General features: G+C 42.1%; 1 protein-coding gene across 3 annotated transcripts; it reads left to right on the top strand.

The window, feature by feature from the left end:
• Positions 1 to 240: 240 nt before the first annotated feature.
• On the top strand, positions 241 to 15,649 carry EIF3L (eukaryotic translation initiation factor 3 subunit L). Of its 3 annotated transcripts, XM_053407082.1 has the most exons (13): positions 241 to 368; positions 1,200 to 1,248; positions 2,616 to 2,826; positions 3,472 to 3,551; positions 4,528 to 4,589; positions 4,767 to 4,836; positions 5,343 to 5,416; positions 6,098 to 6,269; positions 7,922 to 8,076; positions 9,363 to 9,533; positions 12,299 to 12,796; positions 14,071 to 14,151; positions 15,426 to 15,649. In XM_053407082.1, the coding sequence occupies exons 1-13, from the start codon at positions 339 to 341 to the stop codon at positions 15,462 to 15,464; spliced, it is 1,692 nt and encodes a 563-aa protein (XP_053263057.1). In that variant the 5' UTR covers positions 241 to 338; the 3' UTR covers positions 15,465 to 15,649. The 3 variants fall into 3 exon arrangements, with proteins under 3 accessions (XP_053263057.1, XP_053263058.1, XP_053263059.1); XM_053407083.1 differs by lacking the exons at positions 14,071 to 14,151; positions 15,426 to 15,649 and adding an exon at positions 13,180 to 13,199 and having other exon boundaries at positions 12,299 to 12,824; XM_053407084.1 differs by lacking the exons at positions 241 to 368; positions 1,200 to 1,248; positions 3,472 to 3,551 and having other exon boundaries at positions 2,748 to 2,826.
• The last annotated feature ends 2,840 nt before the right edge of the window (positions 15,650 to 18,489 follow it).

Raw genomic sequence — 18,489 nt, 5'->3', positions numbered from 1 at the left:
TGGCCAGTGGGAATAGGATACCGCGCTAAATGCGCCTTTCGCTCTTTTCCAACAGCACTCTCCTCATTCTTTTAACCCCTCCCGTGCCAAATATGCGCCAGCGGGGCTCATCCTCAGTCGTGCTGCGCCAGAACAACCCGCGTTAAACCGCGCTTAAAAGGAACCGCTTCTTGCGTTTCCGTTCCTCCCATAGCCAATATTCAGCGAACACCCGGAGTACTTCCGCCGACGGTCGGCACCGGAAGTAGCGCGGGTTGCTGACCGGAGCGCTTTCTTTGCTGCAACGCTCCTTCCCTGACGGTGTGCGTTCCTCTTGCCTTCGCTCCGAAAGCCTCGCCATGTCCTACCCGGCGGAGGATTACGAAGAGGTACCGGCCTCGCCTGCTCACTCCCCACACGGGGTCTTGGTTGGCGGCTGGAAATAACTCGCCTGGCCGGTCTTGGGGGTGCGAGCGCAGCCCTGCTGGCCTTGGGAGGCGGCGAGGGCGGTTTTTGTCGGGCGGCCGAGCAGCCCAAGGAAGGCGAGGCCGTGGTGTGTCGCCTTCTGGTTAGCTGGCAGTCCGCATCTGAGTAGGGAAAGGGCAAAGCATCTTATGGGTGTGTCGGGTGCAGGGCTGGATTTAGGTTTGATGAGGCTCTAAGCTACTGAAGGTAATGGGGCCCTTTATATGTCCGGCTGTCCTTTGTCAACAACAAATTGTCGCTGTTTTTTGTGTTGAATATACAGTGGTACCTCAGGTTACATACGCTTCAGGTTACATACGCTTCAGGTCACAGACTCCGCTAACCCAGAAATAGTGCTTCAGGTTAAGAACTTTGCTTCAGGTTGAGAACAGAAATTGTGATCCAGCAGCAGGAGGCCCCATTAGCTAAAGTGGTGCTTCAGGTTAAGAACAGTTTCAGGTTAAATATGGACCTCCGGAACGAATTAAGTACTTAACCCAAGGTACCACTGTATGCTATATGGTAATTTATGGACCTAATAGGTCCATACACAACACAAAACACTGTTGCTGTATGTAGGTTTTATTTGATTTGATTTTATCTTATATTTTGGAAATGTACATCCAGGTTTTTCCCCTTTTTAAGTTTTTTGGGCCCCCCGAGAGAGTGAGGCCCCAAGCTATAGCCTGTTTAGCTTATACGTAAATCTGACACTGGTCAGGTGTGTTGATATTCTGGTCTCTCTCTGTTTTCAGGGCTCATATGATCCCTATACTTATCCAGGGGAGTATGATATGCACACAGGTGAGTTATTTTGTTCTTATTTTATTTGTTAAAAATATGGTCGTCTGCTCTTCATCAGTACTGTTGCTAAATTGTAAGATCTTTTGGGGTTAACCCCCCCCCCAAACTTTTTAGAATGTTTTTGTTACTCTCTCATCTCAGGCTGTAGTACAACAACCAAAAGCTGGGATTTTTTTAAAGACCAGGAAACACTAGGCTAGAACCAAATAAGCAGAGAAGGTTAACCCACCACCCACTCCTTTCTTAAAAATCTACAAAGCCTAGTAGACTGATACATGTCTTCACTTGGTGCCAAAATGGAAATGTACTTGTAACAGGAGGGCAGTCCGCAAACAGGGTGCCGCTTTTGAAAAAAGTGTCCTTATGGAATGAGGCTCCCCTCTAGGCCTGGAGTACCAAGAAGACACATGGACCTTGCCCACTCCCAATACATGCTGACAAAGTGGATGTGCTACACAAGATGTTTTCATGGTACATTGTGGGATATGCACAGGCCAGAGCTGATATTTAATTAAAAAAGGGGGTGCTGTACAAAAGTTGCTAAGAGAATTTTACCAGCAGCAAGTGCTGCATCAGAATTCTACAACATTGTTTGGAATTTTCTGTTTTGGGCCACTATTAAAAGAACCAAACTTTTTCCTGTGTTGAATCTGACAACCCTTGAAGATTAGATAAGGTACTTTTCTGATTAAAATTTGTATTATCCCTGACAGAAATTGTAATCCATCATCTGGAGCACCATAAATTCCCCATACCTGAGGTTCTTGATGAGCGTCCTTCTTCCTGCTACTTTGCTACCCTCAATGTTGTCTCCTTCCATTAGTACTAATTAATAGGAAAATCTTGACAGAGCAAAGTAACTATTAAACTGTTACTGATTTTATATTCTTGTATTTTATTTGGTATGAGGGGGATTAACTTGAAATATATCTATTTACCAAATTTAATGTCTAAATTTGGTAAAGACCTAAATTTAGGTAAAGACCTAAAACTTTTCTTTTTAGTAAACATGATGGTTATTTGTATTTCTTAGATTAAAACGATCTTGCTGTTCCTGGGTTCCAGTATTATTTTACGTAATGTGTATGGATGTTTGGAAATTAAGCATGTAAAGAAATTATGAAGGGAAGTGGGGTTCTAAGTGCCAAGTGCTTTTGAAGGCTGGAGTGCAAACTGTTTCCTATTAATCCACATCAAAAGTGGGGAAACTGTAGCCCTCCATGTGTTGTTGGACTCCAATTTCCGTCCAGCTAGCATGACGATTGGCATAGATTATGGGACTTTGAGTTCAACAACATCTGGAATGCCACCTTGTTCTACATCTTCCTGTTCTGTTTTAATATTCTTTCATCTCTTCTGTCTCACAGGAGATCCAAAACAGGATCTTGCCTATGAAAGACAGTATGAGCAGCAAACCTATCAAGTGATTCCTGAGGTGATAAAAAACTTTATCCAGTACTTTCACAAGACTGTGTCTGACTTGATTGACCAGAAAGTGTATGAGCTTCAGGCTAGTCGTGTATCTAGTGATCTTATTGATCAGAAGGTTTATGAGATCCAAGACATCTATGAAAACAGGTAAGATTCAGTTTTCTCAGGGAAGTGTGAAGTTTGCAAATATAAATGTCTTGTGGTTTCATCGAGTCCCTCACATCAACACCTGTAAGAGAATGAATAATTCATGGGACAAAAATGCGCAGCAGTTGCCTTGTTTATAAATTCTGGGAAGTTAGCTGAGGTTTGTGTAGGAAGTTGGTTTATATTGTTGGTCCAATCGTGCAACTAGCCTAGTTCTGTTTATTTTGGCAAAACATCTCAGGTAGTGGCTGTGCAAAATCTCTGGCAGGTTGTTTTCTAAGCCATAATACTGAGGATCTTTTTTAGCAGAGATGCTTGGGGTTGAACCTGGGGGTTTCTGTGCTGCAGAGCTATAGTCCTTACAGAAGAAGACTTCTTTTCATTCCATTCTGAAGGGGGTCCTTCAGGTCTCACCAACAGACATGTGTAAATGAAAAGTCTTGCTATTGCTGTCTATAGATGGTAGATTTCTTTCTCACAGCAAATCAGTAATCCATATTTACATATGCTTGATTTAAAAAATTGGAAAAAGCAATGCAAGTTGCAGCAGCAATGACTTAATGACTATTGGCCATGTTATGTCTTGGTTTCTTTAGTACTAATGAGTGAGGCACTTGATTTACTAAACATTTCTGTGTGTTGCAGTTGGACCAAACTGACAGAAAGATTCTTTAAAAACACACCATGGCCAGAGGCAGAGGCTATTGCACCGCAGGTTGGAAATGGTAAGTATTTTCATTTCCCTTGGTCAGCTTAATAAGGAAAAGTAATGGGGAGCTTGCGGCCCTCCAGAACTGATGGAGCTCTGGAGGGCTGCAGGTTCTCTTATCACTTCCTTAAGGTAAAGACTCATTGTGCCCTTTGTCATACATTGGAACAGTTAACCTATTATTAAAAATAAATAGAAATGGAACCATGACAGTTTGGGAATTTGCAGTGAGTGGAAGCAAGCTTTACTCTGTGCTGCATTTTCACCTGGGCCCCCACTCATGCTTGGAAATGCTTGGTTGTGTTTGACATCTGTGATACAGTTATTCTGTATTGTATTGGCCGATTGGCCGACAATTAATTCAACTGCATTAATTTAACTGCAAAAAGTTAGATTGGGGAGGTGGCAGGAAAAGAGACCAAAGGCATCTGCACTATGTAATCTAGATACTTACGACCACCATTGTGTGGGTTCTAAGAAACTTGTTTCTGCTTGGTCACAAAGGAGCCTTCAGATTATGTCTAGATCCTTTAGTTTTGCAGATTCCTACTTCTTTCATAAATGTCTGAGCACAGAGAAGAGAGTTTTTAATTGATGGTAATTTTGAGAGAAACACTTTCCTCTCTTTTTCATTACGATACTTTATTTCCCCAAGCTTTATTCTGTTACATTCCTACTGCACCTTTTCTGGCATTCTCCTGTTGATTGGAAAGGTTTATGTATCTAGATGTGGTTTTGATCTTGTTTGGTTGTTCTGTATCAGCCTTCACCAACTTGAAGTCCTCCAAATATTTTGGATTTGTTGTTGTTGTTGTTACTATCGTTATCATTATTATCACCTTTTCCCCCAATGGGACCCTCCTGCCATCAGCCCCAGCCAAGTTGGTGAGCAGTGGGTTGGCAAAAGTTGTTTGGAATTGAATCAATTCTTTGGGTGAAAAAATAGGATGCAAATATTTTAAATAAGATAATATATCTATTTTTTCTTGAAGATGCTGTCTTCCTGATTTTGTACAAGGAGCTGTATTATAGACACATCTATGCTAAAGTCAGTGTAAGTACTGTGATGGAAAGTGAATTGACTCATTCAGTTGCTTATCCACCTTGAATCCCTGGGTTGCCTTGACTTGGGCTTATAATTAGGTGAGATGCTCAGCTAGTATTTGAAGCCCAGAAAATTAAACTCCTAAGCTATATACCATCTCAACTCTGATTCTTTTTTTAATTACAGGGTGGTCCATCTTTGGAACAGAGATTTGAGTCATATTACAACTACTGCAATCTATTCAACTATATTCTCAGTGAGTTCCTAGGATCTGTATATATAACTTCTTTCTTTTATTGTGAAAGAGAAAACAAGGACAATTTATATACCGGGGTGGGTTTAATCAACCTAGAATGCTATCCTACCCATGCACAAAACAATGTTGGTGGCTGTTTAGCTGAACTTTTCTGTCCAGCAGATCCTTTTATGTTTAATCCCCATCACCCACCCACACATACTGAAAGCAATGGGGGCAATTAGCTATGTCACCTCAAGTCAGGTACAGCTAAGGACCTAAATTGGGCCCCTCTTGGGGGGACAGAGCAGCTGTGGATCCATAGCCAGCTCTGCTCCACCCCAGAACACCCTGTTGTGAAGCACTATTCTTTCTGTCACTTGTGGGAATACCACCGACGGTAGCTTTTCATCTGCCAAGCTCTCTGTGCATGCAGGTCGCTCCCTCCAGCAGACAACATCGAAGGGGTTGGATTGCTCTTTCAGTCTCTTAAGCACTATAAATTCTTTGTGAATGTTCTTCTCTAGATGCAGATGGACCAGCTCCCCTGGAACTGCCCAACCAGTGGCTCTGGGATATCATAGATGAATTCATCTATCAGGTGCAGTAGCTTTAAGTTTGAAAGCCATAAGAAATAGAAACCTAGCTGTAGTCAACTGGAAAGTGTGTGCACCATGCAATATGGGCTCAGGACTTCTCATTGAGGGTTATGTACCTTCTTACTTTGCTTGGCTCTTAGTACTTCCGAGACATCTGCAGTAGAAGCTGCAATCTTATATACATTTTCCCTGGGAGTAAGTTCTGTTGAACTCAAGAGGCTTACTTCTAAACAGACATGGGCTTAGACAGACTCTTGCTTGGCTTACATGTTTTCTGTATCTAGAATCTGATTTTCTTTGATACAGAATGTGGATATATTGAACAGAAAAAGACTTAAGTGAATTGCTAGCTGCTTTGGGTGAGATTTTTGCTTAAAGTTGGAATTTGATTCCATGCTGTTTTCCCTGATCCTCCATTCTTGTAGCCACCATTAGACTTCTGGGTGAAGAAACCTCTGGGAGTTTTTTTCTTGCTCAAATTGCTCATCTTTAAAATACCATTTAGTTAGAGACCTCTGTTATTTGGGCATGCATGTTAATAAACTGCCTTCCCTCCAGCCTTGCTCTGGGAAACTCCTTTATTTATTTGAGATTTGTATTCTGACTCTATGCACAAACTATTGGAAGTGAACATATATACTGACCCAGTTTTCTCCAACATTGTTATCTATATTCCTTCACAGTTCCAGTCCTTCAGTCAGTACCGTTGCAAGACAGCCAAGAAGTCAGATGAAGAAATTGATTTCTTGCGTTCAAACCCCAAGATCTGGAATGTCCACAGCGTTCTCAATGTGCTGCATTCCCTGGTGGACAAATCCAACATCAACCGACAACTAGAGGTCTACACTAGTGGAGGTAAGAAGGAATCAAAGGTGCATGTTAGAGAGAATAGAAGTGGTTCCAGGTTGTGGTGTGAAGGCACATGAAGAACCATGCATTCACCACAATGTGTTGGTTTCCATGATCCATGCAAAGGTGCATGTTAGAGAGAAGTGGTTCCAGGTTGTGGTGTGAAGGCACATGAAGAACCATGCATTCACCACAATGTGTTGGTTTCCATGATCAAGGAAGGGCAAGATATAAATAGATTAAATAATAAAACAAAGCCTTATTCCCTGAGTTCCTGCCTGATTGGAAACCTGTAGAGGCTGTAAGTTCTCTTGTATTAACTCACTTGTATAAAACCAGCTCTGTATGTGTGTAGTTTTCTACAAGTAACATAATTTGTTGTGGTTTTATCCTCCAATACCTTTATTAGTATTCTTTCTCCAGAATCCTATCACTGAGAGGCTTTGAGCTATAGCTCTCCTTATCTGTGTGATAGGTACAGTTTAATCTGCAAGCCTGTTAAGCTAATTCTATCCTGCTCACTTTGTTTACATGATGCTAAATAGTCTTAAATCTAATGCTTGGATTTAGCCAGTGTGTAGATTAGCCAGGAAGGAAACTTCATTTTGAATATATTTGTTTTGTTTTGTAGGTCTTTTAATCAAACATGAGTCTTAGCGGTTTACATAATAGTATAAGATACTCATTTTTTTAAAAAACAAAAACAGCGGACTATAAATGATAAGATGAAAAACAAATATACATAAAACAATCAACAGTTCATTAAAACAATTTACTAGTGGTAAATTACTTCAGTTGAATTGGTAAACTGCATGCTTGAGATTGTATAATATGGATTATTTTCATTCCAATGCATTTATAGTGCAGTTTTCAGCAGGTTTACTCAGAAATAAGTCGCTGAGTTCAGTGAGCTTACTGAGTGCCTAACTATGTCTTCTCAGAAGTAGTTGAATTGAATTTAATGGAGTTTACTTCCAAGTAAGTGGGGTTTGGGCTTGTAATTTTTAGGTTGTAATTCAGGGTGGGGAAGCTGTGGCCTTCCAGATGCTGTGGGACTCTGGTCCATCCACCCTTGCCTACATGGTCAGTGATCAAGGATGATGGGATTTTTAGTCCATCAACATCTGGAAGCCCACCAGTTTCCCACTCCTGACATGATTCTTTGCATACTTACTTGAAAGTAATCCCAATTGAAACCATTGGTTTTATTTCTGAATAAAAATAGATCAGGCTCTTTGTTCCTTACTCTTACATTTTTATATATGTTGAAATTGATCTTTTTTTACTCCATTTGTGTACACTGATATAGTAGTGACTGTAAGTACAAAACCAGAGGATGGTGCTTATTTCGGATAGATTAATGTGCACAATAGGGATGTTTGTTCAGACAGGAGGATCTGATTCTTCTAATGTCTCAGTGGAACTAGTAAATTCTCAAACTCCTGTAAAGGTTCTTAAAACACTTTCAGTTCTTGTTCTAGCCTCTCCTACCGTAGATGAATCCAAATAAACTTTCTGTATGGAAAGTTTGATCAAGCTGATTATAAAACAACATGTTGAAGGTTGCATTTGGTCTCTTCTCCACTGTCCTGCTACAGAATGCACAGTGGTACTTTCAAATTCCTATTAAATATGCAAATACTATTTTCCTCCCGTAGGTGACCCTGAGAGTGTAGCTGGAGAGTATGGCCGCCATTCTCTCTATAAGATGTTGGGCTATTTCAGTCTTGTGGGCTTGCTGCGCCTCCATTCACTCCTTGGAGATTACTATCAAGCCATCAAGGTTTTGGAGAACATTGAACTTAACAAGAAGGTAACGGAGCACAGGACTCAAATCCTGCCAGATGCTAGAGTAGAGCATTAAAATTGAACATTCTTTTTCTCTTCTTGTGTGTTACATTCATTTTTGTTGTTGAGGAATCCTCTGGATTTCAAAGAGATTGTGCACCTAATGATTTCTGAATGCTCTTCTCTCCTATGCTGTCATGTGTGGCAAATATAAATCTCTGTTGCCCCATTTAAGTGCTGTGTGTACAGCCATTTTGTGTAAATGGAGGGTACTGTGAAAAAATTTTCGTTTTCAGTTCCAGGTACAGTCAAAATTTTGGGGTTTTGAGAATCCAGCTCTTCTGAAAAAACCTTTTTTTGCTCTCTAAATTAGAGGTGTATATTTGAAAATATGCAAAGAATCTCCTTCAAAGCATCTGTTTTGTCATTTTCTTTCATTCCCTGAGTTAATATTCTGAAGTATCTGAGTGCTAGGTGTCCTGTTATCTTGGATGTTGTATCCTTTGCACCATGATGCTATTTCTGAACTTCTCCAATATCAATCAGAGGACCAAGAGCATGTTTCAGAGAAGGCAAGCTACAAATATGACCTGCCCATTTCTCTATGTTGCCAGTCCTGCTTACTACCTCAGGAATTACCTGCCCTTTCCCGAATGCCATGTTTCTATCTATCTATCTATCATCTATCTATCTATCTATCTATCTATCTATCTATCTATCTATCTATCAATCATCTATCATCTATCTATCTATCATCATCTATCTAAAATCTTATCCTTGAGCGTCTGGTTCTAAATAAAGCATGCATGTTGTGTACACACAAACATGCTGGTCTCAATAAAAGCAGATAAATGTATCAAAGTGTTAATTGCATTGTCATCCGTTGTGACCAAGTACATTGAATTGAGAACACAACATGGGATCTTAGCACTGAGGAAGTGTCAAGTGTAAATGTTTGTACATCTGCAGGAAAATAGGCACACCCCATTCCCCTTTTTCATGCTGAAAAATAAATTGTAAATTTTGCTAAGGTTTGTTAGTAAATCAAATAAAATGTTACACCTATTAGAAAGGCAACAGTCATGCCCAGTGTAAAACTGGAATAAATAATATATGAAGCCCCAAGTCTGGTTTAAAAAGATAGCATGGAGCTGCTCTGTTGTACCACTTCAGGACTACCACTGATCCCCTTTCTAACATAAAGAACTTGAGCAGAATTCCTCCACCATATCCTTTGGAAGAAAGCTGTCCTCGGTAGTGATTGAAAATTATTTTCCCCAGTCATCTCACTTGAATCTTTTCCCTTCCCAGAGTATGTATTCACGAGTGCCAGAGTGCCAGGTCACGACCTATTATTACGTCGGCTTTGCATACCTCATGATGCGACGCTACCAAGATGCCATCCGTGTCTTTGCAAATATCCTCCTGTATATTCAGAGGACCAAGAGCATGTTCCAGAGGACAACCTACAAGTATGAGATGGTAAGGTGCCCTGAAGCCACGTGGTAAACAGTTGCTTGTTGCTTCTGTTCCAAGCGCCTTTTCTTGATGCTGTTGATTATTTCCTCCCAGGCATAGACCAGATTTGTACACAATGCTAAACTATTATTTGTTTGAACTTCCATTTGTCCAATTAACCGCAAGTTGTCTCACAAACAAGCAGACAAGTCATGACTTGTTTTTCTAAAGTATGGTTTGTTTTCCAGCTGCCCTTGACTTTTGTAGCATGGTAAGCTGGTGAGGTGGCGCCGGATGACACTGTGGTCTAAACCACAGAGCCTAGGGCTTGCCGATCAGAAGGTCGGCAGTTCGAATCCCTGCGACAGGGTGAGCTCCCGTCGCTCGGTCCCTGCTCCTGCCAACCTTGCAGTTCGAAAGCACGTCAGCATGCAAGTAGATAAATAGATACTGCTCCGGCGGGAAGGTAAACGCATTTCCATGCGCTGCTCTGGTTCGCCAGAAGCAACTTAGTCATTCTGGCCACATGACCCGGAAGCTGTCTGCAGACAAATGCTGGCTCCCTCGGCCAGTAAAGCGAGATGAGCACCGCAACCCCAGAGTCGTCTGTGACTGGACTTAATGGTCAAGGGTCCCTTTACCTTTACCTTTTTAAGCTGCTGAGGTAGCCAAACATAGCAGGGTGGGGGAAGGCATATTTTTTGCCAACAAACCATGATGGTTCGTTTTACACGTAGCGCTAAGACATAGTTTATTTAGCTGGGTGGGTTTGCACATTCAGGCAACCATAGTTAGGCTAAATAAACTATGTCTTAGCGCTACGTGTAAAACAAACTATGCTCCTCTACGTCCAGAGTAATTTAATGCATTGTCTACCCAGACGTAACTCCCATTGTATTTAATTGGACTACACCAAGATCACTGCTTTATTGTTCTTTCTAACCAGATTATCAAGTTTTCTCCCCCCCCCTTTTTTTAAAAAACACATTTTATATTACCTGCAGTTAAGCCTGATTTGGCCACAGACATACTGGCCTTCCTGGGGACCTATATCTTCATCCAGAAGGCAACTGATTAAATCTTTCAGGAGCCAGTTTCTCCCTGGCTCCTTACTGTCTGCCCCAAATACATCAAAATTAGTCTTCACCTTCAAGGCTTTCTTCTGCTAATCTGACCTTGTCTCTTGTTACATTGCTCACACACTTTCCCCTGCCATTAATACCAGCTGTGATGTTCTCTCTCTGTGTATTCGCGCGCGCCCCCCATCCCCACCCCTTCACTGTATTAATCCTCCTTGCAATAGTAGGAGCCAACTTTGAAACAGCTTCATCATTTTGATCTGCCAAAACCGTTGCTCTCTTTATTAATTGTTGAGTTTGTTCTCTGGATCCCTAAAACCAGTAAGTCAGTATTGTAATTGTCCCACTAGGGCTTATTTGCAGTGTTTCAGTCAGCTAGCAATGTGTGAGTACAATGGCCTTAAACCTCACTGCTTTACACACACTCTTGCTGCTTCATTCTATAGTATTTTAGAAGATTTTATAGTACCTGCAGGACTCACATCTTCTGCCAAACTCCTCCAGAATGCAGCTGATTAAATCTTTCAGGAGTCAGGGTGCAACTCAACACAGGCCATTCCGCTTCTGGTTATTACCTGTCTCATTGTAGCGGGAAGAGTCTGTTTGGGATGCTATTATCATATCCGTAGGTACTCCAGGTTCTCTGTCCAGAATAAACTGTACAAATTAAACTTGTTTACCAAAATTGCATGTATCAGTAACTTTTGTTTTGAGTGGGGAACTGAAGGGTGAGGAGAGAAGTAATAGAGAGTAAGAATAGGTGGGAAATAGCCAGAGGAAGCTTTCTTGACATCCTCCCCCCTTGGACAACATATTTCTAGGCTTCTCCCTGTGGGTTAGTAACATGCTTGTCTTTTATAATAATGCACCATTATATTTGCTTAGGTTCACATAGTAACACTTGTAGAAAATGTTTCATGTCCATTATCACAGTAATATTTACAACAGCCCTGTAGATCAGTATCATTATTCCTGTTCTGCAGCTGGGAGGAAGAGACTCAAAGATTGATTTATTACATTTCTATTCTGGGGAAGAGAGGAATAACAAATTTGCAAAATAATACACTTTATTCTGTGTATTTTATACTAGCAGCCTCATATCCAGCATTGCTCAGAAATTCAAAGAAACCAAAAAAACAGTGCAGTTTTGAAAGGTTCGGTCTGCCATATTGATTCAAAACTGCATCCAATTGTATCCAAACATAAATGCAAATGTGCACTTGGATCTTGGGAACAATCATGCAAAATTTAGTTTCTTAAAATATATGGCAGCTAAGACATATTGAAAACATTTTAAAAACATTAATAACACCTAGAAATCTCTAAATAGTGGCTTACCTAAGGCCACCAAGAGAGTATGATCCTAAGGCGCTCCTAATTGGCATTTCTGAAGTTGGCACTCTTCAGTTACCAGTGCAAGGGCACATAGGCCTTACTATGGAAATGCAGGGTAAGAGTGACTCCATTGCCTGAATCCGTGTAGCGAAATGGCCAATGGCAGCTTTCAGTTTAATCCTGGCAGTTCAGGCTGTGTGCCTTTCTATTCTGTTTTGGTCTCCATGAAAGTTACCTGTCAACTCAAAGCAGGGGTGAGATTTGACTGGAGGCTTCTGTCACTCAGACTTTTGGCCACTGTGCTGCACGAGTCTTTACGTGGAAATTTGAAAATACAGAGCGGAGTGTTTCTATCGAGCTTTCTTTGTGTCGCAGATCAACAAACAAAACGAGCAGATGCACGCCCTGCTGGCCATTGCGCTCACCATGTACCCTATGCGCATTGACGAAAGCATCCACCTGCAGCTCCGAGAAAAATATGGGGACAAGATGCTGCGCATGCAGAAAGGCGACCCTCAAGTGTACGAAGAGCTCTTCAGCTATGCCTGCCCCAAGTTCCTCTCCCCTGTGGTCCCCAACTATGACAACGTTCACCCCAACTACCACAAGGAGCCTTTCCTGCAGCAGCTGAAGGTCTTTGCAGATGAGGTCCAGCAGCAGGCCCAGCTTTCTACCATCCGCAGCTTCCTGAAGCTCTACACCACTATGCCGGTTGCCAAGCTAGCTGGCTTCCTGGACCTGACAGAGCAGGAGTTCCGTATCCAGTTGCTCGTCTTCAAACACAAAATGAAGAACCTGGTCTGGACAAGCGGCATCTCTGCCCTGGATGGCGAGTTCCAGTCTGCTTCCGAGGTGGACTTCTACATTGACAAGGTCTGTACGTTCCCGCCTGTCTGTTCACGTCTCCCCATCCCTTACGAGAAGCTTTCCGGGTTGGTCAGATTGCATAGGTGACGTGGGGAAGGACCATAACTCAGTGCTAGAGCATCTACCTTGCATGCGAAAGGGCTCTTGTTCCATCTCGGGGGTCTCCAGGTAGGGCTGAGAAAAGCTCTTGTCTGAAAGCCTGGGTTCGCTGCCACTAAGAGTAGGCAAGACAGAGCTAGATGAACTAGTCGTCTAACTTGGTAGAAAGCAGCTTCCTGCAGAGTTCCTAGAGCGCCCATCTCCAGGCAGCCAGAGGTACCTGCTAGGAATGAGCTCTTCACTGCAGAGTTCCTGGAGTGGAAATGAGCTTTAAGCCAGGAGAGGCAGAGGTTAGAGGCTCTCCCAAGAATAGATGCATGCTTTTTAAAAATTCATAGTGCCACCTACGATAGGAGGTACTTTGTTTTTCAGTACCATCAGCCCCCCCCCCCCATTTCATTCTAAAAGGGACAAAGCTATGAATCTTGTCCCAAAGAGTTCCATTCACTCCCACCTTTAGAAATCAACTACCCTTACTCACCCAGTTTTCTCCATCAGTTCATCTTCTGCAAATGCATCAGATTAAAGGCATATACATTAGTGATTATACACCAGGGATGGGAACCCCGTGGCTCTCCAGATGTTGTTCAACTTTGAGCTCCCATGAACATCTGGAGGGCTATATCCTGATACACCATCACCAAATCAATTCCCATTCTCATATGCTTGGATGAAGTTTCCTAGGGAGAGGGGTGAATACAAGGACAGTTTTCAATGGAGAGAGCATTGGTTGAAGCACCCTGTCTTAATACCTGACAGGCTTATCCTTTTCTTCTTTATAAGTATGGAGTAGTATTATGTTTATTTGTGGCATCATAAAACAGTCCGTAGGCAACTTGCAGAAAGTGGGGAATATAGATATAGTTATAGATATAGATATAGAAACAAATCATTGATAGCCACTTGGAATTAATAACACATCAATAATGCATCAACAAAAAATAAACATCACAGTGCTTATGGACCAAGATAGCCAAGTAATCAGATTATTTCAAATGCCTGGGAAAAGATGTAGATCTTATCTGGCACCAAGAAGACGTTAATGTTGGCCTCACTCCTTCAGGAATGAAGGAGCCTATCTGAAAAAATATCCCTAGTTCCAGGCTAGAGTGAACTTCATACGGAGCTGTTGCCTGTTAGCACCCCTGGGCTGTTCCTTACTGTTGCCTATCTCTTGGCAGGACATGATCCACATCGCAGACACAAAGGTTGCTCGTCGCTATGGGGATTTCTTCATTCGCCAGATCCATAAGTTTGAAGAGGTAAGCTACTTGCTGAATGAGCAGGTGAAATATACTTTCGAAACCGTTTGCAAAATTTGATGGGGTGACCTATCTGCACGCTTTCAGCCAGGGTTTGAGGAAGAGCTGTGTCTGTGTGTCTCTATCTGTACAGGAGAGAGTGAAATCTAAACAGCATTGCCATGAATGTCAGAAATGAAAACGTAGGTGGCAGCAGTGCCATCTATCTGTGAGTGGAAGGAGTTCTCCCAATGTCACCTACCCTCTTATGTCTCCTGCTGCTTGCAAGGGGGAACACAGTGTAGTTGTTCCAGCTCTCCCACAGAGGGCACTGCATCACCAGGAGTCCCACCCGAGGAAATGAAAGCTCTATGAAGGGGAAATAGCCATTGTGTTGTTTTGACTCACATGGAGAGTGCCACTTTGAGCTGGGTTAACCGAAAGCACTGAGCACAGCACCACAGATGGAAGAGTGCCCTTCTTGGTAACAGATGGGCATCCTCTGCTGTACTGTGCATTACTTAAACATGTAAGAATAAGGATAAATACAAGATTTGCAGGTGAGCAGTAAGTTAAGGGTTGAGTTTTTTAAGATTGCTAGGTTAGGGATTAGGGAAAGAACTGGAATATATAGCACAGAATGTCGGAGAGGCAGAGATAGTAGTAGAGTGGTATTTGGCATTCTAAAATGCAGTCCAAGAAAGCAAAAATACGTTGAAGGAAGATTCTGGAGCCATGGGTACAGGTTTTATGCAGCCTACTTCAGTCTGGCTGGCTGCTTCCCAACTGCAAGAACATGGACAGGGCATGATTTTGTTTAAGACTGGGCATATGAATGCTAGGGTAGGGGTGGGGAGCCTATGGCCCTCCAAATTTTTGGATTATAACTCTGAGTATCCCTGTCTGCCGGCTCGGGCTGATGGGAATTAAAAGTCCAACAGCACTGGAGGGCCACAAGTTAGCTTAGGGGAGCCTTTTGCTGCCTGTTACTAAATACTAAATTACTCAATATCCTTGCAATCCTTTGCAACTTACGCAGTTATGCAAACTTCTATTTGATGTTCAACTCTTCTGTGTTCTGACCTCAAATCTCTCCATCTTGGTAGGGTCTAAGTGGTTTAATTTTCCCCATGTCTGCACTTGGGATTCTTGCATGGTGCCCAAATCCTTGAGTGAACAATGCATAATTTGGACAGTACCGTGTGTGTGTGTGTGTGTGTGTGTGTGTGTGTGTGTGTGTGTTTTCTACCCTGCCCCCAAGAATTCCCTTGTAATTAGATGTCTGTCTCTTTCAGCTGAATCGCACTCTGAAAAAGATGGGCCAAAGACCTTGAAAGTCGTCTTGAACTTGTCATCAACCGCCTGGTTCTTTCTGTTAAGTGGGCAAGCGGGGGGCGGGGGGAGAGAATGAGCTAAGAATTTTGGAATTTTCTGTAGGGTTCTGCAGTTTTTACTTGGATAGCAGACAGATGAGCTCATATAAAAGGACTAAGAAATCTAATTAAATGAGTGAAATATCTCTTGTGTCTCTGGAGTTCTAGTTCATTTGTCCCTTCAGGGGGAGGTGACCAATTTCCTAGCTTCTTTTGATATCTTAACTAAGCCTGTGGAGAGCACCCACTTCCACTCTGTGGGAGGTGTGTCGGGATAGCTGACAGACAGAGCACACATGAGGACACTAAGACAGCCGTCCACTACTTTGAAAAGTGATCCGTAGATGCTGTCCTTTTTTCTTTTTCTTTTCTTTTTTTAAGAAACAACCTACAATGAAAAGCTTGCATCTGCCCTTTCCCCTGTTGCTTTGTTTCCTAACATAGGAAGGAGACCTGGCATGCTGTATACTGTTAAAAGAAAGGGCTTGGCTATATCTTTCCTAGGCATTTCTAGGCTGTCATGTGAGTTCAGTCCAATTTACTAGAGAGTATTATCCCGATCTCAAGCTATTCACTGCTTGCCCTTCAGTGGTGTTACTATCGCTAGGTGTCCTTTTGGTAAACATACACTAAGCACTGTAACAGTGGATTGTTACGAGTTCAACAATATCAAAAGGTTTTCAGACTTCCTTGTGTTGTATAGTTCATGCTGAAACTGATGGTTTTTACTTGTCCTTCTTTAAAGAAGTCTTTTACAGCAGAAAATATAGCAGCGAAGGTCTAAATGAGCCTTTCAGTTTCCCTTTGTATAAAATAAAAGAACCTGTGGCTGGGGTCCTGTTGATGCATATGTGGCAGTAACTCCCATTGAAGTCATTGGGGTTGATTTCAGAGTACTCCTGCACAGGATCAAGCTGCACAAAGCACAAATACATCTTATTTATATTTGAATCTGATGCCAGGATAGCTTTCAGAGTGTAAGTGAGGGCAACAGGTGTTGGGGAAGGCTTATTACAGTGATGGAACAATGTGCTGAAAGAACCATGAGCACATTGTTCAAGTTAGACTCCTTCCTGATTTCCCCAGCAGGAGCAAGTATGTGAAACTGACTGCAAATAGCTTTCATCCATCCCCTCAGTGTGAGGTTAGCACCTGTTGGAAACCTTGTTTGCATCCTGTAAGAGGCGTCTTATAATGAGCTCTGTGAATGCGTATGCTGCAGCCTCCCAAGGATTTGCTTGAGAGAACTGTAAGTAGGCCTATGTTTATCTCTCACTTCAGAGGTTTGCCACAGAAGAGCCAAATTGGATCCTTCTCAATTTAGCATCCAAAGAACCTGCATCTGCTCTCTGTTCCTTTATAATAATAATAATAATAATAATAATAATAATAATAATAATAATAAATTTTATTTATATCCCGCCCTCCCCAGCCGAAGCCGGGCTCAGGGCGGCTAACAACAATCAAATAATCAAACATTCTAAAAATATTTCATTATAAAAATTAATTAAAATCAAGTTGATGGCAACCATTAAGCAAAATTTCTTAAACATTTTTCATTCCTGGCTGCAGAATAAGGCTTGGTAATGAATGGGCGATGCTTGAAGGCTTTGAAAGCAATTTTGGACAGAACACAATTGTCTATCCCTAGTTTTTACCTCCTGTTGAAGGTTTCCTTGTACTGTTTGCTCACCTCCAAAATGGGGGAGATATCAGATCCATATAAAACCAGAGTCCTGCAAACACTGTATTTCGCAACTTTGCTGAACACATTTCACATAACTGCTTCTTGCTGCTGGGTGATATTTATTTGGAATGCATGCAGCAACTATTTGTACAGTCAGAGAAGACTTAAACCTTCTAGCATTCTGCATAAGCCTAAATGGTATTAATGGGTGATTGATGTACATATTTGCAGTGTATGATGACTCTTGACTGAAGGTCCTGTTCATTAGTCTGAGAAGATCTGTTTATATGAATGGGTGTCAGAAGCTTATGTAGTTTGCAGGACCGTTAACAAACTGGTTCTCCAACTTTGTCATAGTGAGCTTTCCAAAGAAAAAGAGAACAGCCAATGTAACAGTTGGCTGTAGTCATACACATAGTCTCATGATGACAGCGGGAATAGGACTACATGCACATATATTGCCGTTTCAGAATGGCTAGAGCCATGTGAGACAAAAGAAGCAGAAATATTTGTCCTGGGAGACTCACATGCTACAAAGAGTTGCAGCCTATTGTGACATACCCACTATCCATCATGCATCAGAAGAGCCCTACTGGATGAGGCCGAAGTCCTGTCTAGTCCTGCATCTTGTTCTCACAGTAGCCAGCCCGATGCCCATGGGAATTCTGCAATCTTAACTTGAGCAGAACAGCACCCTCCCCACCTGTGATTCCCAGCAAAGCATTCAGAGACATACTGTTTGTGACAATGGAGGGAGAATGTAGCTATTGATAGCCCATCCTCCATGAATTTGTCTAATCCTCTTCTAATGCCATTGAAGTGACCATCACAACCTCTGGTGGGTGTGAATTTCCTTTTTGAGGTGAGGTGACCAGAACTCTACCCAATATTCCAAGAGCAGTTGCAGCATAGATTTTTATAATGCCTTTACGGTATTGGCAGTTTTTCAGTTCCTTTCCTAATGATCCTTACTTCTACATGTTGCGTTTTCAACATGTGTGATTAAAAAAAGTACAGCAAACAAAACAGCCTTTGCCTGGGGCTTAAATATGGAACTTGTGCATCTTGCACCTGTTACGCAATCCCGGGAATTTAGTAGGGAATGGCTTATGTCATGCGTTGCACACTTAAGCCACTGTGATCCCCCCACAAGCCGCTAAAGGTTAGGAGAGATTCACTCCACTCACCACAGTTGACCTCCTGGAAAAAAATCAGGCCAGTTGCTCTTTGCTGCGAGAGGAAGGCTGGGCTCCGTCAAGAGTCTGTGCCTGGCACCGACAGAAGGCAAAAGGAATTTGG

Source organism: Podarcis raffonei, chromosome 10 (genome assembly GCF_027172205.1).
Source record: "Podarcis raffonei isolate rPodRaf1 chromosome 10, rPodRaf1.pri, whole genome shotgun sequence".
In the NCBI taxonomy this organism is placed as follows: Eukaryota; Metazoa; Chordata; class Lepidosauria; order Squamata; family Lacertidae; genus Podarcis; species Podarcis raffonei.
The sequence above is the reverse complement of the archived record's forward strand: the minus strand, read 5'-3'. Positions and strand labels throughout refer to the sequence as shown.